The sequence below is a fragment of the Emydura macquarii genome, unplaced genomic scaffold (genome assembly GCF_026122565.2).
Source record: "Emydura macquarii macquarii isolate MOO-44397 ecotype Brisbane River unplaced genomic scaffold, CSIRO-AGI_Emac_v2 contig_2636, whole genome shotgun sequence".
Classification (NCBI taxonomy): domain Eukaryota; kingdom Metazoa; phylum Chordata; order Testudines; family Chelidae; genus Emydura; species Emydura macquarii.
In genome coordinates this window covers 22,268,865-22,291,987 of record NW_027132773.1, presented here as the reverse complement: position 1 = coordinate 22,291,987, position 23,123 = coordinate 22,268,865, and the positions used below count along the sequence as shown (strand labels likewise).

Sequence of the window (23,123 nt, the reverse complement as noted above, 5' to 3'; positions counted from 1 at the left end):
CTTGAGGCCCTTGACCAGTGGGAAATACACCGTGACTATGATGTGTGGCGAGGGCAGCCTGTTCTGCCCTTTCATGGGTACTGCGCCCTCTTCAGCTACGACAACAATACGCCTGGGTGGGAGCATGGGGGGGGTTCTCCCTCAGGCCTGTGCCTTAGATCCCTGGCCATGGCCGGACAGGTACCCCTTTTTGTCTCTGGTACCTTTTGGGGTTGTGGTGTGTGGTAGTGGTTGCTCCAAGTCCTGTAGCAGATCCCCTCCCCTCCCCTCCACTCTACTTCTCCTCTTAACTCCCTTCCAGCTACTCCCATCTGCCTGATAGGGAGGCTTTTAACTGCTGGGGCAAGCTCCTTGATTGGCCTCAGCTGGCCTAATTGGCCTATTTGTCCTGGAGTAGCCCCAACTGGATCACCCAGGGAACAGGGATTTGTTGATCCTGGGGCTAATATAGATCCCCTCCACTACTCTCCTGTAGCCATCAGGTCTGGCCCTGTCACAGATGCAATGGGTCTCTAGCAAGATAAGATGATAGCAGCTGAGTTCTGAAATTCATGAATTCACTGCAGAGTAATGACTTCAGATCCAGAGTGTAAACTTCTCTGGTTTCCAAGCTCTCTCCCACTAATAACTACACAGAAGCTGGACAAATAAATTACAAATATAAAATTTTAAAATTAATTGCCCAAGCTCTAGACACTGTTGCAGATTTTCTCATTTTCATAGTTACCTCTCTCATGTGGAGAACTCCGTGCAAAAGGGAAGAAAACTTACAACAACTAAGAGGGAAACAGATTCAAAATGGAAAATATTTTTCTTCCAATAAAATCAGAAACAGACCTAAATTTATCATAAATTTAGCAATAAATAACAGTAAGTGAAAAAGAAGGATCTGCCAAAATATTTAAATGTACAGTAGCTCTGAACTAGGGAGACATCAAGCTATAAAACCTAAAGAAATGGAGAGAGCTCTACTAAAATGTTTTATTCTTCTTTGAAGTCTAGTGAAATATATACCCAAACCCTGATATTCAGCAGCCAAGTTCATCAGTTCTTGAGGGCACAGACAGCAAAAGGGTAAGAGTTCATTTCCAGGATGTTAGTGTATATTTGAAAGTTATGCAAAGGTATGTAAATGGCTTTCTAGCTCCATTAAGAGGTCAATATAGCTTTCTCCCAATAGCTAGTCATACCCCCTACTTGCGCTTACCTATGTACTCATGCATTCCAATCTATTCTTTATAATGAATCCCATCTTTTCTCTATAAATCTAGTTTAAACTGGTATCCAGTTTTATTGCAACATGTTGTGAATGATTTATGTAGATGCTTATACAATTTTTATATTTATTTAAATTTATTTAATTCAAAAATATCTCCTCTGGGTAGTTTTTCATTTTTTTTTCTTTAAGTTTGTGAGTCAATGTATGACTGCATTCTTACTCTAAAATAGGATTGAAAAACAGCACAACATGGGGCTTGATTCTGTTCTTACTTTCATCACTATAATTCCATTGATTTAAATGAAGTGACCCCTGATTTATACTGGTGTATTGTAACTCAGAGCAAAATCAGGCCCTGTATATCTTGCTTCAGACTTTTCAAGGTCATTTCCAGTGTTTGGCATTCTTTTATAAACACCTAACATGGCATGATTTACCATAGAGGTAGAATATGTTTATATAGCCTGATGCAACAGGTTGAAACAACTATGTAAACCGGAGTCTTGGTTGAATTGTGAATGGCTCTTTTTCCCCATAAAGTAACTATCTATTGACATGGTGTTCGTGTAGCTTTTTTTCCTATGCCAAACATATGCAGTAGGAAGTTTTCCTCTGCACCTTTGTCATCTTCTTTCTGGCTCTCTTGTTTCATGACCTCTGAGTTAATCCTTCTATTCTTCCTATTAGCAAGTTTAAGCAGGCAAACTTCAAACAGACTAGCAATGGGTCACAAGGTTTAATGGGCACACAGATAATCATCTAAATTACATTTCTGGGGCTGATGGACCAGACAGGCTTAGAGAGTAACTTTACCAGCTTTCACTGTTAATCATCAAGGATTGTGTGTCTCAGTACATATCTGCCTTTGCTTGCCTCCCTGGGGGAGTGGGTCATACTGACTGATTAGTAAAAGCAGCTGCATTAACTTTCTTCTCCTACAAAGCGTGTTGTGGAGGCCCAAATGACATGAAAGGCAAATTTGACCACAGCTCAAACACCAGACACTCTCTTCTCATCATTGTAGAATTATCCACCCTGTGCTTGAAGATTATGATACTCAGCACAACAGTTGTTGCCAATTTTCATGATCTGTTAACACTTAGGGAGTCTCATACTAAAGGATCTTCTTTCACCTTTATTGTGTGTATCATCAAGGGAAGAATGCAACAGGCTATTTTACATTCTCCAATGAGTCCAAGAGTAATAACTTTAGGTGGCCTGAAAGAGTCTCAGGAATTGTACAGTCAGTAGTTAATGCACTGGATTTCATCTTTGGAAACAAAACTTCCACTCTTTTCAGGTGGGTGGGTAAAGAGAATGGGAGAATTCTCTTTTCCCAATGATCCAAACAAAAATACAGATACTGAAATAATGACTTTACATATCATGTACCTGATTCTCCTATATCTTACAAGTTGGGTAGTCATATAGAACGACAGAGATGTAGAGCTGGAAGGGACCTTGAGAAGTCATCAAATCCAGCCCCCTGTACTGCAGCAGGACCAAACAAACCTAGACCATCCCTGACAGGTATTTGTGCAACCCTGTTTTTAAAAACCACCAGTGATGGGGATTTCACAACCTCCCCTGGAAGCCTATTCCAAAGCTTAACTGTCCTTATAGTTAGTAAGTTTTTCCTAACATCTAACCTAAACCTCACTTGATGGAGATTAAGCCCATTACTTCTTGGCCTTCCTTCAGAGGACAGAGAGAACAATTGTTCACTGTTCTCTTTATAACAGTCCTTAACATATTTGAAGTCCCCCGCCCCAAGTCTTCTTTTCTCAAGAAAAAATATGCCCAGGTTTTTTGTTTTTTTTTAAAACACTTTTCTTCATAGGTCAGGTTTTCTAAACCTTTTATTCTTTTTGTTGCTCTCCTCTGGACTCTCTCCAATTTGTCCACATCTTTCCATGTTGTCAAGGTCATTCTGAATTCTAATCCTGTCCTCCAAAATGCCAGCAGCCCCTCCCATCTTGGTGTCATCTGCAAATTTCATAAGCCTGCTCTCCACTCCATAATCCAAGTCATTAATGGAAATATTGACTAGTACTGGACTCAGGACTGATCCCTGAGGGAACCCTCTAGTTGTCTTCCCAGCTTGACAGCAAGCCATTGATAACTCTGAGTACAACCAATAGTGCACCCACATTATAGTTATATTATCTAGACCATGTTTCCCTAGTTTCCTTATGAAAATGTCATGTGGGACTGTGTCAAAAGCCTCACTAAAATCAAGATACATCACATCTACTGCTTCCCCCTACCAACTATGCCAATAATCCTGGCAAAGAAGGAAATTAGCTTGGTTTTGCATGATTTGCTTTTGACAAATCCATGCTGGCTATTCCTTATAACCCTAATATCCGCCAGACGCTGTCAACCTGATTGGTTAATAATTTATTCTACCTGTGCAAAGTAAGTGCATCAAATCTGAATTCTCCATTCAATTTACATTCGAGGTTGTGTTTTACATCCACTTTGACTATACAAATAGCAAGGGAGTGGAGGATCACATCCTTTAGTTTGACAAAGAAACTTCACTAGGAAACAGAAGCGTGACACCTGAAGATAAATGGTTTTCATTTTATTGCCTTTTGCAATTTATTAAATAAACATAAAGCCCAAACAATTAAATTATTAGCTTAGAAATAAGCCTGTAATGCCTTAAGTATACAAAACATATGCAAACATAAGCACACTAGCAAAACTGTCAATGAACCTTTATTATGCTAAACAGCAGAGAATCTGCATAATATGTAAATGAATGAAACAACTTACTACTCTTGGTCTCAATTACCACAATGATACCAAACACACAGACAACTAAGTAAATTAAAGCAGGATGCTGACTTCTATATGCACCTGTTTAGCTTTTAGAAATCCTAATGAAAAATGCATACAAATTCAGCGATCTCTTTAATAGGAACTTATTCAGGGGACCTGATTCTGCCCTCACACCAGTTTTACACACATGTACCTCTACTGACTTCAGTGGAGTTACTTTGATTGACACCAGTGCAAGTGAGAGGTGAATCAGGCTCAATACCACTAGGATTTTTAAGATCTATAAAGGTCGCTAAAGGTTAACATTTCAGAGACAAATAAATAGTGCTGTTGAACAATGCAATTGAGCAAAAATATTTTAATCTGGAATTTGGAAATTTGGAATTCAAGTCTTGAACCTAAATCCTGAACAACAGCTAATGTCTATACAGTGTACCAGAAACAAATGAATTACACTTACATTATTTTATTGCACCACCTGGCTGATCCATAGAATCCTAGATTACAGCTTCTTCTTCCCTTCCTTCCACAGAACAATTAAATAACTATAAAGTTATTATTAAAAGACAAAAATAATTATCCTGGAAAGCTCTCTCTCATTATCCATACTTCCTCTTATATTATCAAAACAACAGGCAATAATCTTCTACAGCAAAATATGATGGAGAATTTTGACTGGAATGAGGAAGCTCTCTAAGAGTATCAGAAGAGAGATATTTTTGGAGGTGCAGTAGTTAGTGCAGACCCAAATTTAAATTCTAGCATAAGCCACCAGTTAAATAAATGTGCTAAATAAATAAATGTGGTGTGTCGTAAGTCCTGACCAAAGTCCATTGAAATCAATGGGAGTCTTTGGATGATTTCAGTGGGCTTTGGATCAGGGACATAAGCTCAGTCTACGCTTTTCCACATCACAAAACCACTAAACAATTTAACACAAATGATAGTCTATGCTCAAGAGAGGCTCTGGACTGGAATAGCTGAGAGGAGGGGGAGGAACATTTGTAAAGTTGTGCATGGAACAATGTGTAACGTTAGTTCTGACCTATACTTAATTATGCACAGCGATACTGCAGTCCTTCAATTCCATGAGTAATAACATTTACTCACAAAAACAATCAAAATCCCATAAACACATGGCACTTCCTATAAATCAATTTAAGGTAGGTATTGTAAAAAAAAAAATCAGCTTTGCTTTATATGCACCATAATGAGTAGTTATAAAATTGCAGTGCATTATGCAACACACAATATCATTGTACATACTTCGTAAAAACGGTACCAGTTTTGTAAAAATGGTAGGCCTGAAACGTGCATATTGATTTGGCTGTGTTACCTACAAACTGACAGCTTGATCACAATTAGAAGACATTGATTATTATCATAGATTTAAAATAATTTCCGATTAACAACCTTTCCTCCAGGAATCAAGTAGGTTGGGAAAAGAGAAAAGACAAAAACGGACACAACCCTTTACACAAACTACACATCTTTCTGTTTGGACTACCTTTTCCCTCTCCCCACACCACTTAAACACACCTCTGCACTCCTGGATCTAGATGGGATCGTAATCTCATCTGGGAATGCCAGACTCACATTTAGTAATACTTTCAGTGTGCCTCATCCAACGATTGTGAAGCACTTTGCAAATATGAGTGAATTAATTCTCACAACACCCTGATTATCCTGATTTTACAGAGGAGGAAGCTGAGGCCCAGGAGGTTAAGTGACAACCCACATTGAAGACAAGGTAGGTGAGGTAATATTGAACCAATTTCTATTGGTTAGAGAGACAAGCTTTTGAGTTTATACAGAGCTCTGTGGTACAGCCAAAATTCAAGCTTGTAGTGAGTCCCTTCTTGGTTAGCACTATCCTGTATCAAAATTGCCCCTGAAAATACCCAGGGGAAAAGGTATGAGGTCATTGAAGTGTGAGGATATGGGCTTGGGGAAGAAGGCTAGGGGGCATAAAGAATTCCATGCTGTTGACCTCAGCTACTGCTCAAGGCCAGATTTCCATGCGCAAGGTAGGCTGAAATTTCTTTCCGTGGTGAGGAATCATTCTATATATGACTCAAACTAGCCTCTCTTTCAGAACCACAAGAACAGAGCAGACTGGAAATGAATGATAGTTTAAGAGCAAAGAATGCTGGGAAACAAGGAAACTTTGTAAAGCCTCTTGCCCTTACCACAAGTTGAGGAGGGAGCCGATGGGTCTCCTCTGAAGATTATGGAAAAGTGAAATACTTTCTTCATTTATGTTGTGAACCTGGGTTTAGTTTTGTAAAGATTTTAAGGGCAACCCCTCTGAGAAAGGTCTGAGACATGACAGGATTTGGGAAATCGCTGGGTGGTATAGAAGTGACAATCAGCTTCTATGTGACCACTGGCCCCGGTGTAGGGTTTATGGTTAGGACAAAGTGATCATGGTAAGGCACTGCTGTGCTTTGCCAATCCACAGCTGCTGGGAATGCACAGCCCTTGGGAACCATTGTAGATTGCACAGGTTAGAGCATTCTGGCGGCTGAGGATTGCCGTTGGCAGCAAGACTCTAAAGTCTTGATATGCCAACCAGGGATCAGAGCGGGTGGCTGAAATGATCAGTTCCTAATCAAGAGGGGAGGAGGTTATGTGCATGCCACTACGCCAGCTCCAGGCCACCAGCATATTCCTTACACTGGATAATCCAGGCTTTGGGGCTGCTTTATGCTGGTGGAGTGGCATTAAGTGACCATAGCCCAATCCAGAATTATTTCAGCACTGTACCTGAATAAGCTCACTTCTTGCAGTGAGTAGTTTGCCTCAGTGATTATTCAGCCCTTTGCCTCTTTACTGAAACTGCCAACAAAAGTATAATTTGGTACCGGTTATTATAGTGATACAACTCTTATCTATTTTCCTAGATACATTAAGAATTTCACCCTATATAAGACTGGTCTTATTTTAAAAATCCTGACCAGCACTGTTTTCTTCTAGTCTCCAAGGCTATGGAGGCTTCAATGCATTTCTTCTGAACCTCACTTAAAAACACATGTGGAGAGTCTTTGTAATGAAAATCTGGCATTTCCTCCACATAGATTTTTAATCTGAAATCTCTATCATACAAGTTAGAATAATGTGACTTTGTAGGTAACTTGTGACACAGCTAGATGGCACTTCGCAGTTACCCACAATGGTTCATTGCCATTATTCATGGAGCCATTACAGTATTGTGGTGAAAGCACAAGACAGGGAACCAGAAAATCAGGGGTCTATTTCCATCTTTTTCAAAGATTCTCCATGTGACCTCGGGTGATTCACTTTTCTTTGTGCCCCCTTTGTAAAATGGGGTTTATAATACTAACCTACTTCACAAAGGTGTTGTGAGGCTTAAATGTCTCATCACACTCACACTGAAGGAAACTGGATTTTTGTCATAGACTTCAATGGTTCAGGGATCAAGGCTGGGTCACTAAGATTTCTAACGCAGTTAATCATCCAATCATAAGCATCAGGCCGTAAGTTCGTTGGAGCAGTTCTTGGTGTAATATACCTGTAAAGCATCATGCACACCAGTGGAATGTTACAAATAAATAATCAGATGACGTGTAGTATCTATTTAATACCTGACAAATCCTTTATCTGTGGGACAATATCATGAGCATGTAGAAGGATGGAATAGGTCTGTTGGGTCTTTCCAATATCTGTCTTTTCTGATCCCATTCCCACGTATCACCTTGAAATGCTAAAGGCATTTTTACACTGCAACATAAGGTTAATAGCAGTAAGTTAAAAAACAATCAACAGTCAGGTCAAGAGTCTCAGTGACACTATCTTGTCTCTGAATCACTAGGCATGACAGGTGTGTGCTGGAGCACAGGTATGCAGAAGAGGGAAATTAAGATGAGGGGATATTTCAGGGAAAGCTCCACAATGCTGAGCTGTGAGGTGCTGCAAGGAATGAGGCTCACTGGCATGAATAAGACTCAGCTGTAATGAAGAGTGAGATCATTGCTAATCACAAATCCTAACATTGGTAATGTCACCTAAGGAAAGGGAGTGGAGGAGAAAAGAAGGCTAACAGCTGTATACCAAAGGATCTCTTTTTAAAGTGAGCTAAAGTGATGTAGAGTTAATCCTTTCCCTGGCTGCTGATCATAAGTGAAATGAGTTAGCTGATGACACCCGAGTCACTAGTGAGCAATAGTAAAATCACTGAATATTCAAGGTACTGTCACTCTTGGTCCAAGTTCATCCAAAGCCACTAGCGTAAGAATGTGGCAGGTTATCCCTTGCCTATCCTTTCCAGCAGTCTGTTTCCACACCATTACCAGTGCACAAGCAGTCTTGTCTTGACTGTAATAGTGATGATTCTATATTCTGCACAGGATCATACCCTCTCCAGTCTCTCACATGCTACTTCCTGAGAAGCATCAAATGTTACCCAGAAAACTGAAATATACAGGTGAAACCACCTAACAAAATAAACGACCCTAAAGTACAGAAGGATCCACCCTGGGAACAAACAAAGTACAGAAATAATAGAATAGTCATATTTGCAATTAGCTGGTGATTAACAACTATACTGAACCTAGAGGCAGCATGACACAGCAAGGCCCATAGACTTACATGAGAGCCAGCAAGTATAAAAGATGAGGTAAAACATGGAAACTTAGGGTCTTGTTCTGCAGTTGTCATCTGGAGTATCAGATTCGCGACCGACAGAGACCGGCTCTGTCCTCATGCCCAGTCTAGTTGGCCACTAGGCTGGCTCGAGCAACACATAAAAGGACTGCTAATTATATCACACCAGTTTACAGAACTTTATGAATGTGTGTGTGAATGTGACTGCTTTTTGATATTCTTACATGTACAATAAAAGTGGCGTATTGTCTTGTCCCCCTGAATAAGATCCTGCTAGTCTTTTCTTTTACAAGTATAACAGTCATCTCATCATAGAAAGCAATCAGGTTGGTCAGGCATGACTTGCCCTTGGTGAATTCATGCTGACTGTTCTTTATCACCTTTCTCTCCTTCAAGTGCTTCAAAATGGATTCCTTGAGAATCTGCTCCATGATTTTTTTGGGGACTGAGGTGAGGCTGACTGGTCTATAGTTCCCTGGATCCTCCTTTTTCCCTTTTTTAAAGATGGGCACTATATGTGACTTTTCCAATCATCCGGGAACTCCCCCCATTGCCACAAATTTTCAAAGATAATGGTCAATAACTCTGCAATCACATCAGCCAACTCCCCAGCACCAAACCATAAATATTTAGGGCCTGCCCTGGCTGTTTTCTGTGAATTCACCTGAGAAACCCAATCCGGTAGGCATGCTCAGATGGCACCTACTGGACTGAGCCCTGAACATGACTTAGGCAATCAGCCACCTATCTTCCTTGACTTGTGAAATGCTGTGGGGCTTAGGCAAGAGATAGGTCCCTGGACGTCTAGAGTGAGGCAGCAGCACATATGCCTAAAGGAGAAATTTAGGAGGCTAGGAAACTTTGTACTGCAAATATGTAGGTGCCATGTGAGTTTAGGTGCCTACACTGTTCTGTGGGAGTTTTGTGCATTGCAGGGGTTCCGAAACTGGGCCTTAGGTGCCTAAAACCAGGGGCTTAGGCACTTAACTCCTTTTGTACATCCAGACCATAGACTACATCTCCATTGAGCTTGTTTAGACGTATCCACATTAGCTGTAATATGGGTCGCTCATGAAAAATAGCCATAGGGATGTGGTTGTGTGGGCTTCAGCATGGCTTCACTTGTCTGCCGGACCCTCCTGGGTACCCCAGGCCACTGCATACTCACAGCTATTTTAACTAAACTAGTTAGATTACAGCCAGCGCGGGTACGTCGACACAAGTTGCAAATCACACCCAGGGCTGCAGTGTAGCGGTAGCCTACGTCTCGCTCTACCTCAGATATGTTCTCTGGAAAATGGGGATAATGCTCCTGTCTAGTTCACCAGGTGGTTGTTAGGGAATTAGTTAATATTAATAAAGCACTTTGAATACTTCAAATGAAAGGCACCAAGTGAAAAGCATTGTTGCTGTTTTACATAACTAACTTGGTTATGCTGTGTGTCTGTACAAGCCCACTTCATTTAAAATGGCACAAAACACACTACCTTGACAAGTAGTGTTTGGACTGACAATGAAATAGATACATTTTAATTATCTCACATTGCAAAAATTATTTCAATGAATTCACAAAAGTACTCACCTCCTTTGTAAAAGCACTTAGTGATCTATGGGCAGTGCCTTATAAGAGCTAGGTGTTATTAGTCTAAGGGCTTGGTCCTGCTCCCATTCAAGCCAATGGGAGTTTTGCAGATGATTTCAATGGGCGGGTCTGGCCCCATACTGTGTTTCTGAAAATGTACAGTGTTATATAATCACTGTATCATATTGTATGATCACTACCTACTAGACTTATCATCCTATATGACTTACAGTAAATGGATACAAGTAAATAGGTTTATACATAGCTAAACTGATATGAAATAATAGCATCTATATACAATGGGTGCACTTAAGAAGATTCTACCAGCTGGAAAGATTTTATTGGTCCTGCTGCTATTCCTCATTATAAATATAGGCAATCTCTCTCATACCAGTAAAAACTTTCAAATTAGTAGAAACTTATTTAATGGAACCACTATAGAATACTAATTCTTTATGGTATTTTTATGTTTCACAGAAATGCAGAGACCAGGATAATGATATGCTATAACTAGCAAATAGTGTATTGGCTATCCATTACTCACAGCGTAAAAGCCAAAAAAAAAAAAGAATAGCTAATGGTATTAAGTGAAATGAATGTGCACAAAAATATTAACATGAGACAGAAGGATACTGTAGGTATAAATCTTCAGGGCATCACAAAGACGCTTCTAACTTTTGAATGTCACCAGTTACTTTCCATGACTCTAGCTAAACCAGTATTAAAAATGAAAGAGATAATGAACATTAAAAGCATTTTATTCTAATACATAAATAAATCACTGTGTTTTAAAGATAATGATGAATATAATAAGTGGAGGGATACATTGGTTATTTCCATACATTAGTTCTAACCATTATGACAGTGCATAACTGACTTTGGGCTCTGCCACATGAGGGTTATTATGGTGGTATCCTTGTCTCATGGAAACAACCTGTTGGTTTCACTTCCTCTTTTTGTGCATTGCCTACACAGAGATTACAATGCCACTATGGGAATATAGCAATGGTGCCATTGCAACCAAATTCAAATACCTTCAATGTTATCTGTGATAAAATGAAAATAAAAACAAAAACAAAGCAGCAAGCTTTTCATTTACCGGCAATGTAGCGTTGCAAGAGAGCAGAGTGCAAATGAAAGGGAAGCAAAATCTCCTAATATGCTGTAGTGACTTCATAGTTTATCCCCTACTAATTTGGTTTTAATGAGGATATTATGGCTGCTATCAATAAGGAGAAAGGACAATAATTTGGTGCTCTGAGGGAATGTGAGGTTCAGAACCACACACTTCTTAACTGAATAGCCTTGAACTTAATCCAGGATTACTCAAATGCATGAGGATTGTTAGAAGACTGGAAACAACATCCCTAGCTCTGGCTTTGTATTGTAACCTTCAGCATGGTATCAGCTTGCAGTGAAACTTGAATATCCTATCAGGATTAAACATAAAAGAAAGTTTTTTTAAAAGTCCCTGGATTAGAATTTTAACTGAAGCCTACTGTGAGAAAGACCACACCACTGTCATTGACCTTTCTCTTCCTATGCATGATCCCAGTTGTGCATAGTCAAGTATCCAAAGGAGAATCCATCAGTTCATGCTGTATTTATCCTTTTGCTTCTGAAACAGGTGTCTGATTACTAAGAGAACAAGCATGGAAGCCACTGAACAGTGACTATTAACAAACCCTGCTAGTGTCTGTAATATACTCCAATAAAGAAAGCGTAATGTAACTACAATATTTGGAGCTCTTAAAATGTGCTTCCTATCAATAAACAAAAGACAGTGCTTGCTCTAGCAAATATGGATGAAGCAAAAAATAAATGCAATACCTTGGAGTTCTTAGGGTGCCATTTCTACCTCTACTTCTAAACCTTAATTACTTTGTTTTTTTAATTTAATAAGTTTATTTCTGAAATGTTTGCCTGGAACATCCCTCAACGGAAATGCTACTTTAAAATCACATGTTGCAGCTTCACAATCCCCCTCAAAAATGCTTTTAATCTCATTTTTACTTTTAGCTATTAAAGACCTCCCTAGCTTTGAACAATTACATAGTACATTTAATTAGAAAAAAGCATTTCCCATGAACACACTCATGCAGTTCAAGCAAAAGGAACTTATGCAGCACTCTCCATTTTAAGAATTCCAGATCTCTCAACAGTACTTCAAAGATATGGCATGAGGATGCATACATACTAAAATAAAATATTAACAATAGTGTAGACTGTAATGTGGGAGAACATACAATAGCAAGAATTCTTATTCCTGGAACCAGATATATGCTCAAGACTGTGAGATGGGAGTGGCTTTTCTCATCTTCATAGCCAATTCTGGTTTCCAAATAGCATATGATATACCCCTCCAACTGCTGCTCTCTTGTTTTACTACAATTCACTACTGACATCAGGCCAGTCACTGGGCCACCTTCAAATGCTGTCTGGTCTTAGATCCCATGGAGCAACTCTTAATCTGCTTCTAACTGTATTTGCTATCTACCCTTATCACTTATAAAAGCACATCACTGCCTTAATTCAAGCAAGTAGGATTTATGACAATTGACACTAGTATACTTCAAGGAAACCGATAGGCGCACTTCTACACCTTTTATATCACTTGAGCATTTAAACTTATTTCAAGACTACATACATATTTTTAGTTACTGACAGAGTAGCTATGGCAAAAACTTTTCCATTATCATATTTTTCAACAACATGCCAAAACTTAATGAGGAAAAGAAGACCCTGTTGGAATCAATTCTGGGTCCTTTCTAGTAAAGATTAAGAAAATAACGTCTCCCAAAAAGAACATTAAAAACATTCCCTAATTGTAGAACAGACCACCTACAAAGAAAAAGGCCTCATCAGGCAATATAACAAAAAGCTTATTTATATTCTGCAGTCAGTTGTTCATTTCTACAACGTCACTGGATTATCTGAAAACTATACAAAAGCTCCAGCAACAAATGAATTCAAACTGCGTGGAAAACTGGCCGGTATAATTCACCATTGTGAAAACAGTGCATACGTATCATGATGGAGAGACATAGTATAATGCAATAGGTTAGATTAGACATGGAGATGTTAAACTCAGTGAAGATTTGGTTATTACTAGAGACCTGCAAATCCACGGATATTGGCTTTATATCCGTGGACCATTTTGCTTGTGGCTTGGTTGCGGATACAAATTTTGTATCGGTGCAGGGCTCTGCAACACATGCTCACCCAAATGGAATGGCTGCCACCCAGCCCTCAGGTTCCAGGCTGGCTCTCTGAATCACGCAGCAGCATGCTGTGATATGTGACAATAGCCTGCTGGGCTTTCTGGGAGTTGTAGTCCCCAGCTTGCTCAAATGGAGGAGGTAAACTACAACTCCAAGAAGGGAGCACTCCCATGTTCTCCTGCACAGTGAGCCAACCACCATTTTGAGAGAGGTGTCTTTACTTTAAATTAGCAGGCGGCTATGGTGGGTGCTGTGAGCAAGGTAGTTGTCAACCCCATCTCTCCCGGCCGGGTCTGCGTGCATTAGAGCTGCCATAGCTGCAGGGGGTGTCTGAGCCCCCCACTGGGAGAGCAGTGCTGCACACAAGGGCCCAGGATGTAGCATCCCTAGAGCCCTGCAAATCTGCAGATATCCGCGAATATCCACACCCCTGGATGCGGGTGTCCATGGACCATATTTTGTGGATTGCGGATCGGATGGTCACAGAGATCATTGATTGACTTTCTGGGACCTCCGTGACTTCTGAGGTAGGGCTGGAACAGCTGCAAGCCACAGGTGCTGACAGAACACCTGATCAGCTGATAGGGGGCAGCCAGGGCTGAACAGCTGTTAGGCAGCAGTTTGGACTGAATAGCTGTTGGGCAGTGAGTGGGGCTGAGCATCTGATCAGCTGTTTGGGGCAGCAGGGCCTCAACAGCTGATGGAGGGGGGTGGCTGGCTCCAAAGAGCTGATTGGCGGTGCGGATTCGGATACATCTAAAAGAGGGAGGGCAGATTGCCGGTCAGATAGAAGATTATTCGGGCAGATCAGATCTCGCAGATCGGATGCAGATCCACATATTTGTATCTGCGCAGGGCTCTAAGCATCCCTGCCTGGAGTTGAGAAGGAGGTATGGTGGGGATGGAGTGGGTGGTGGGGCAGGAGGTCTCTGGGGAGAAGTGGAGATGGTTGGGGGTAGAAGGCTTGGCACAGCCCTGTGTCAATGGTGCACGATGACCTGTGGAGCTGTTAGTAGAGTCCTGCAAATCTGCAGATATCTGCAGACAGATGCGGATACAAATTTTGTATCCACACAGGACTCTAGTTATTATATCTCTGAACATGCCAGGCTGAACTCTGGTTCCACACCAGAGACTTTCCTCTGGGACCAGATTTGATTTCAATCTGAGAATGAAATTATCCCCTTTAACTTGCAGTGTGGGTCTACTATGGAATATTTTGCATTTGTTACATATATGAATTGGAGAAGAGAATTTTGCCATACATTCAAATTGATTATTTTGTTTTTTTAAAGACCCTGTGGATTGAGTTAATTACTACCAACCATACAATTTCCCAACAACACTGACAACCTCTGCTTGCTGATGTTGCAAGCCTGGCATTTTATTGCTTCAAAATATTTTTTTTACAAATTACCCCCTTCTCTGTCCCAAAATCCAAAACGTGTCAGCTCACACTTTGATTACTGTAACTGCCTCTGCAGCATGTCAAGAGAAACTGGAGGAAAAAAAATCAGGTTCTAAGAGAGGGATATATTGGTACAAGACAAGAAGATTTGAGTATGAATAGAAATGGGAGTCTGAAGACGCAGTGCTGAGTTTAATAGAGCACTATTACTTACAGTACTGCCAGCTTGCTATATAATTAAATGCTAATGAAATATTTTTTCTGAGTCCCGTAATTACCTGTAAGACTTCCCCAACCTTCAGTCTATTCAAAACTCCACAAACAAAGTTATCTTCCTTGCCTATTGTCACTTCCCTCTTGGAATCTCTCCATTGATTTCCTCTTCCCCACTATATCAAGTTTTAGCTTCTAGTCCTCAGCCTTCAAAGAGCTGTACAAAGCTGTCCTGGCCTACATCTCAGATCTCGTATCCTATCGTGTTCTCCTTTACCACTTTTGATCCACTAACAATAAGAGCCTCAGTGCCCCTTTGTTTCATTTTCTTACTTCCATCTTTGTGTCTTCTTCTATGCTGACCCCTCTGTATTAAATGCCCCTCCAACTGATGTGTGCCAGACCCTCAGCTTGTCTTCATTCAGATCCCTTCTACCAGCTCAGTGTTTCCATAAGGATCATTATATACATTGTGTGTATATAAATAGATATAGAGATATAGATATATATAATGCATTTACACACACACACACACACACGTTAAAAAAATTCTAAGCTAAGGTCATTCCTTCCTTTGTTTCCCCTGGTGTGTTTTCACTTTATATATTTGTCTTCTAGCCTATAAGTTTTTCATTCATAAATCATTTTGATATCTGTATCTTGACCAGAGCTGACCTCACTGTCAGCATCAGGCAAAGAATAAATGAATACCTAATCATAATCATAATCATAATGATCACAACACTGCCATCAACTCCACAGATGTTCACAGCTACAGAAACTCTACTACATCCACTTTACTGTCCTGATAATTCTGACACTTCTTACAAAGAAAGATACAATACTCTGGTGATTTGGATTTCAGTTGACCAAGGTCACGGCAACGTAGCATGGAGTTTTCCAATGCATACTAAATACAAAAGGTACTGATGTACAATTTACATTTATAGCCAAAAACCTTTGTAATCCCCATATTTTCTACAATATGGATTGAGAATTCCCAAAGCATTAGGGGGCCTCATTTTAATCTCACTGAAAATGGCTCGATGTTGGCTTCAGTTCAGTTATTTCTGATTTACATCTGTGGAAGTGAGATCATACCAGGCCATATACATACAGAAAGTGTATATTCAAAGGAGAAACAAACAGTACCTGCACAAAACCACACATCATGTAGTCATCAAACAAAGGCAGACTTGGGCGGTCTTCTCGATAGACAGTGATTTTATAGCTGTTCACAACCTCAGGGTTGGGTTGAGATTTATCTGTTACTAGAATAGTGATTTTGTTAGTTCCCAGGCCGAGGGGGTAGTTAGCAACACTGCAAAGGAAAACAATGACAGAAAGTGAAAGATCCAGTGTTACATCAGCCAAGAATTGTATCGCACTTTCCACTGCAATTTATATGGGCCTCAGCCTTTAAGGTTTCTACTAGTAATGTTTATTTCCTATATATGAGATACATGGTTTCAGATGAATAATAGTGTGAAGTATGGCTTGCAAAGGCATTTAAAAAATCTTGCAATAAAGCAAAATAGAGCCAGAACCATTCTAAAAATGTGATGTAACTTTAGATTGTAACTTAGATAGGAGAAAGAGCTTCAGAGTTGGCAAGTCAGTGCAAACAATGAAACTTATGAATGATGTCAGAGTAGGGACAATAGTTTCTGGCACATTCAGATCAGTGGTGAAGGGAGCAGGGAGACAAATGAGATTAAAAGTTTTAGCTAGCCCTTGAAATTGTGCACCGTCCAAGCGTGATGGAGTCCCAGATAAACCATTTGGCATGACAGACAAGAACAGTGCTGGAGAGGTTTTTTCTCAGCAGTGAACTGAGAATGGTAAAACAGACAGAACTTGAACTTTCAATGCTTTTGCTTCTCAATAAATATTTATATAATGTCTTTCATTAGAAGACTCTCAAAGTATTTTGCAAACTCTCATTATATAGCATACATGTCTCATTCAGTCAATCACTCAATGCATGCAACTTTGTGGTGTGTTGTAGCAGCCACCCTACATCAAAAACGTTATGTGACAGGGTTTTGGGTTGGCTTTTTTTTTTTATGAGAAGTCAAGAATAACTGCTCTAATAAAAACCACAGGAAGGATATTAGGTTCAAAACTGAAGATTTTAATCAGGACTAACACCCCGAGTTTTGCAAAAAGGACCATAAGACTCTCAATGAGCACACCTGGTCAGGCCTTCTGTTATATACACAACCAAAGATGGCCTCCCCAGTAGGTCCGTCACACCATGGTGGAACACTGTCCCTATAATGACTAAGACAGAAGTGTTATACCAAGTGAATCATCGTTGCTGCTTCCTGCAGCTCCTGGCTTCACCTTGAAAATCTTCTGTTCAGTTACTGAGACCCAATCTTGCTTAGCTTATATATAGCTCAGTGTAATTTGGGCCCTGAATACTTTACCAACAACTGTGCCCCCCTTCTGCACCATTCCAAAAGTTGGGATCAGACGGGTCAGTCTAGCTAACAGTCCCTCCAATCTGACCTCTGGGAATGAAGAAAGGACATTCTCTTTGAGGAGACTGGAATTCACTTCCTCCCTCGCCCCGCAATCCCATGCTGTGATCCACGCAGGCAGATTGCGGCACCGAATGAAGCTCCACAAATGTCAGTGGATCACAATGCAGAATCTGGGCCTTGGTTATCTATTCATTCAGACCATTAGTGGTGTGAGAAGTTTTATGTAGAAGCTGGAGGGAGATTCTGACAGTTTGGGGCTTTGTTAACTGGAGTTTACCAGTGATTGAACAACTGATTGTAGTGAGTACATCTATAATACACTGATAAATAAATCTAAATCTAAAGGAGTAAATGTCTAGGCAGTCAAATCTCCATTTGTAATCTTAATTCCTAAGTACTCTGTTCTCTTGGAAATGCAGAGGTTGCTAAAATCCTCTGTTGTTTCTCCAATACTAAGAATCAGCTCTTTGCGTACAGGATCATTTTTTCCCCCTTACCTTGGTCCTTTCCGTTCATCGAGGTGCACCTGGCACTGACAGTTAGAAGGTTCTGCTCCAATCTTCACTGTCACCACATCAAATGGGACTTCAGTGTAGTACTCTTTGATCTTTGGGTTAAATTTAGGATTCAGGTCCAAATGCGGACTAGTGAAGATCTGCCTGATATGAGATAGGGTATCTTTATCTGTTCCAAGAAGGCATCAAAGAGAAAACTATGAAACATATGAACATTTTAAAATAACATGTAACTGCTGTCAGGCTGTTAAATGATCAATGGCGAGATCGATTAACTCAAAGCTGTGCTGAGTCCATTGCTTTGGCTGCAAGGTAGTAATGGATTTTGTACTGGCACTCAGGGTAAATTTTCAGTCCTGTTCAGGGTTTTAATCATTATCTGCCCAGTAACTTTAGTAGGAGTCACAAAACTAAAAGCCTGAATAAGGCATTGAAAATTAAAGGATTAGGATCAGGAAATCCTGTCTCCAAAGGGTTAATTGAAACTTATATGAGTGTAATGACAGAAATTCACAACCAATTTAGGTATGTACCAGCCTGTGTGCAGGGTTTATGTACATGTGTAGTTTCCAGGAAAAATCAGTCTGTTGGAAGCAGCCTTACCACTCACGAGAACTGATAACATGGGTGACATCTAGACTCATGGGGTCATTTGTACAGCAGGGTGAATAATTTATAAAGAATCCTCATTCAAAACATTCCACCACTTTTTCTCTTTACGGATTGTCCACAAACAGATTATGATTTTCTCAAATGTACTCATTATTCTGCCTTATCTGACAAATGATTTCTGTGAATTATTATATGCCTGTAGCTCCTTTGTGAGAAGTTTCTTGCAGCTATTTTAATCAGATCTGTTAGAATCAGATTTCTAGCATGTTTACAAATTCAAAATTTGCTTTACATGAGTATCCTCCAATATGCATTTATAACTAGCTGCTTCTGCAACCATTCCAGCCAGTAAACTCTCATACTCAAATAGCTTAGCAAATCTGGAGGCTTAATATAAGGCTTAAGTGGGTCTTAAATACTGCACCCAAAAGGGCCAAATTCAGTTCTCAGATACACTGTTGTAAATAGAGCTAATGCTGTTACTCCAGAGTTACGCTGGTTTAACTGAGAGCAGAATTTGGGCCAAATTCCCCAGAGAACAAGTCTTATTCAAAACATACAGCATAGAGGGTTGAGGAAAAGGAAGAGTTCAAAGGATATAAGAAGTACTCCTGAGTTCCACAAGATGCTATGTGGCCTATGCAAAGCACCAATCCTTTCAGGATGTATGCTTATTCCCTGAGAAACCACTAATATCCTTAAGAGTTAACGCAGCTGGGAGGGAGGGATACCTTTCAAAAGAAAAATCTTATGAGAGGAGTGAAATCATGGTGTCAGTCAGCCAGAGTAGGAATGTTCTTGGCCTGGAACTGACATCTCCCTGGCTGAGCTCCAAGTTTGGAGAGGATCAGAGAGGAGATGAGGCCCATTGGATTGAAAATTCTTCACCCCGAAGCAGCAATTTGTCTCCCTCTCCTAGAATAACTCCACAGACAATTAGGCAGAGGGGGGAAGAGCACTGTACCCTGTAAAGGTGGTTGTTATGTTGTAAAGTGTGGGGTGCAGGGAGCTCGTTTAGTTGAGTTCTTCATCCCCTGAGCAGCTCTGCAACACCCTAAGGCTTTATTTTGTTTTGGCCTGATAATTGACTGACTGTACCCCTGCATAAACTGAACATCCTTGCAGCCATGTGTGCACTGTTCTGGGTCTCACATAATTTCCCCTGTTATAGCAATGAAGAGGTGAATCTGTACAATGATATATTTGTGCAATTGAATGGAATTCCAGATGGCTAATGGTGGTGAGGGATATGAAGCTGAAAGAAAGGGAACTATTGAGCTTGTGTCTAATTTTATATTTAAGAATCTCACCCCACTTCACAAAAGAACCACGGATATTGGATTCCTGAACAGATAATACTTGATCAGGAAGGGCTAAGCACTGAACTAACATCCTGAAGGATATGTGAGCATCCAAAACTCCCTATACATAAGCTTATCTTTCTATGCCATTTAGGGTGTTAGGCTGTGTCCCTTCAAGCATAAAAAGGGACATTCTCATCACTACTGTACTTTATGCAGAAATATGTAATCTACTACTAAGTTTAAAAGGTCATTTCATAAGAACAACTGTATGCAAAAGAAGAAACTACAACTGTTCTTGAAAAACTGTCTGCATGATAATCAGTGGTAAAACCAGAATAAAAAACATAATTGGGGCTTTGGGATCAATGAATGTTAGAATATTAAAATTAGAATGTAAATGTAACAATGTCTAACTTTGTGCTTGATGCTTACAATTTGCATAACTGACTCACTATTGATGGATTCATAAACATTCTGGCTACTTAAAAATCATTGTTTTGTTATTGGGGGTACGTCTTCACTGACAGTGGCAAATTCGCTACTGTCAGATAGATCTATCCGGATTGATTGTGCGGTCAGTGAAGACCCGACTCAATCGATCTGGAAGTCGACGCAATAAAACCAGCCCTTCAAGTGTCGTAGCGCTGCATCAACGGGAACTGTGTTGAAGTGAAATGAAGTTGAAGAGCAGTGAAGACGCCGTGTAGAAGAGGAGTTACAAAGTCAACGGGAGTTACACAAGCTACTCCCGTCGACTGCTGCTGAATTTGAAGGTAAGTGTAGACCAGGCCTAAGGGCCTAAAGGCACTCCATCCCCTAAAGAAAGTTGCACAAACACTATATAAAATTTGTTAAAGCAGTGCCACCTTTTACATAAAGTTCACAAGTTCTTCAGTAGAAAGATACAGATCTTGACTTACCATGACTGCAATGCCATTCTTTAGTCTCACTGGAAAAATGCAACGCTAAAGGACAAACAGAAACAGTTAACTATGTTCTGCTGTATATATTGCATGCAATCCCTATTTACAGAACACAAAGAAAACAACACCAGCCCCCACGTAAGTGAATTATACCAATAAAAGCTGACACTTGTATTCATTTCAGTTTGGGCCATATGCCGCTACTTTACTCCCACTGGAGTCTATGGAACAACTTGCCTGAGTTAGGCAGATAGAACTTGGCCTTTTATGTTTAGTAAATGAACCAAGACCTTCTGGCTGGAAAGCACAAATGTAAGAAACACATCAGTTCATCAGAACCACAGACATTCCCAGATTTTTTGAACAAACAGGAAAAGCATGTGGTGTGTTACAAGTAAACCAGTCTGATGTCCTACCTTTCTGATTTTTCATTAGGTTGAAAGGAGCTCTTTGTTTAACACTTTCTTTTTCTGGAAAAGAATTCCTATCAATGCAATAGCAGAAATGTTTCTAGATCAATGAGAGGAACAGAATCCATGAAAAATATTTTTTAAAAATTCCTGTCTCCTATGGTGAGGGGCATGGTACTGTAGTTTTCTGAACAGAAAGACGCCCTTTTTACACTCATGTTCCCAATAACAGCAATCTTACCTGAAATGAGTATGATCAAAAACTTACAGTCCCTAGTAAACAGTAGCCCATAGCAAGAAACAGAGAAAAGCAAAAATGAATCCCAAGAAATCAGCTTAGTGGTGAGGGAAAAAGGGGGCAAGGAGATATCCAAGAAAAAAAGCTTTTGAATTGGTTGTATATTACTTTTTAAACCATTTTTAATATGTGGTTCAGGTTATAATTTGTACAAAAACAATTTCTTAGACAAGTGAAGACTTGAATAATGGCACATGGCTGCATTTAGGTTAGTATGGATTTACACATTGGAATGAAGCAGACACAAGTAATATTAGGCTATGTACTTGCAAATCTGAAATCAAATGATATGCTTCAAGCTAGAATTCATACTCATTCTTATTTCTCAAATGAAGACTAGCTATCTGCAACTACTCAGGAATATGTCAGCAACTACAAATTTGTTCATTCAGCAGATTTCCTCTTACAATGAATCAAATCTATTTTTGGACAGGACTGGAGGCTGGCAAGGTAGATTTACAATAGGCTTTCCCCTGCTCAAACACTGTCTTAGACTGACAGTGAGAAATGACAGATGCAGAGATCTAAAAGGGCGCCTTGCAGGAATCACATGTTTCCCTCCAAAACATTCCCTTTGACGTCCTCTTAAAGAATTGTATTGCCAGAGACACCTATTGTTCATCAGTTTATGATTTTAAAAGACACAAATCCACTCCCTATGGGGGTGGTAAAATGGTGAAATCTAACTTTCTGGCCAACTGCCACAAATATTTTAATGAGACTTGCAAAAAGGACCATTAAAACGAATCATTGTCAGCCTTACACCAGAACACAGAATTCAGGATTATCCCACTGAGATGGGACAAGTGGTAACTAATTTCCCTACTGCTGGTGCTTAGCAGATCCATGTGTGTGTGTTGGGCTTGTGCTCCCCAAAAACTGCCCTACAGCTGTTCCCATTCATAGGATCTTTCAGAGGTGCTGTATACAGATGTAATGATAGTCATTAAAAGTTCACTATTTGTTCATTCTCACCTAGGTTTTGACCATTTCACAATGGTCCTAGATGAGTTTCTGGAACTCTTCTTGATTTTCCTGTGGAAGAAGTGCAGAGAAGTCATTAACTTCATTGGGGATGTTAAAATTGTAAATAATCATATAGATGGAAATATGGTTGAATAATGTTGACCAGTAAACTCCTTTGAGCATGTCTCCATCCTTTGAATTCATGAGCAGGAAGATACAAAGTTTAAATCAAGAGGAAATTTTTCAGTGAGCCTCCTTAACTGTCCATTTATATATCCATAATGGGTAGCTGGTCGTGCAATTACCGATTTTTACATGAAATCACAGATCTTGCATATGCCAATAAGTGGGAACAATTAAGGACACCCATTAAAAATTTGGTCCATATATGTGAAAAGCCAGGATAACAGTCCTGATGAACAAAACTCATCAAGGCTATGAACCTCAAGAAAGCTTAAAGTTTAAACAAAATGCTTAAGCAGGCTTTCTTGGGATGAAGCGTAACTCACTTCTTTTCAGCTTCCAAGCATTCATAGCTATGTACACAGTGAGT

At 39.9% G+C, this 23,123-nt stretch overlaps 1 protein-coding gene across 2 annotated transcripts in view; it reads right to left on the bottom strand.

Moving 5' to 3' along the window:
* The window catches only part of CPED1 (cadherin like and PC-esterase domain containing 1), a 169,872-nt gene that overhangs the window by 64,449 nt on the left and 82,300 nt on the right, over nucleotides 1-23,123 (bottom strand). For both annotated transcript variants that reach the window (XR_010922862.1, XM_067564278.1), the window contains exons 13-17: nucleotides 22,580-22,639; nucleotides 21,313-21,380; nucleotides 20,894-20,938; nucleotides 18,040-18,226; nucleotides 16,206-16,374 (exon numbers count right to left, since the gene is read on the bottom strand). Coding sequence is in view for 1 of the 2 variants with exons in the window: in XM_067564278.1 (XP_067420379.1) it covers nucleotides 16,206-16,374; nucleotides 18,040-18,226; nucleotides 20,894-20,938; nucleotides 21,313-21,380; nucleotides 22,580-22,639 (529 nt within the window). In the remaining variant the exon portion in view is untranslated. The remainder of the gene's footprint in view (nucleotides 1-16,205; nucleotides 16,375-18,039; nucleotides 18,227-20,893; nucleotides 20,939-21,312; nucleotides 21,381-22,579; nucleotides 22,640-23,123) is intronic.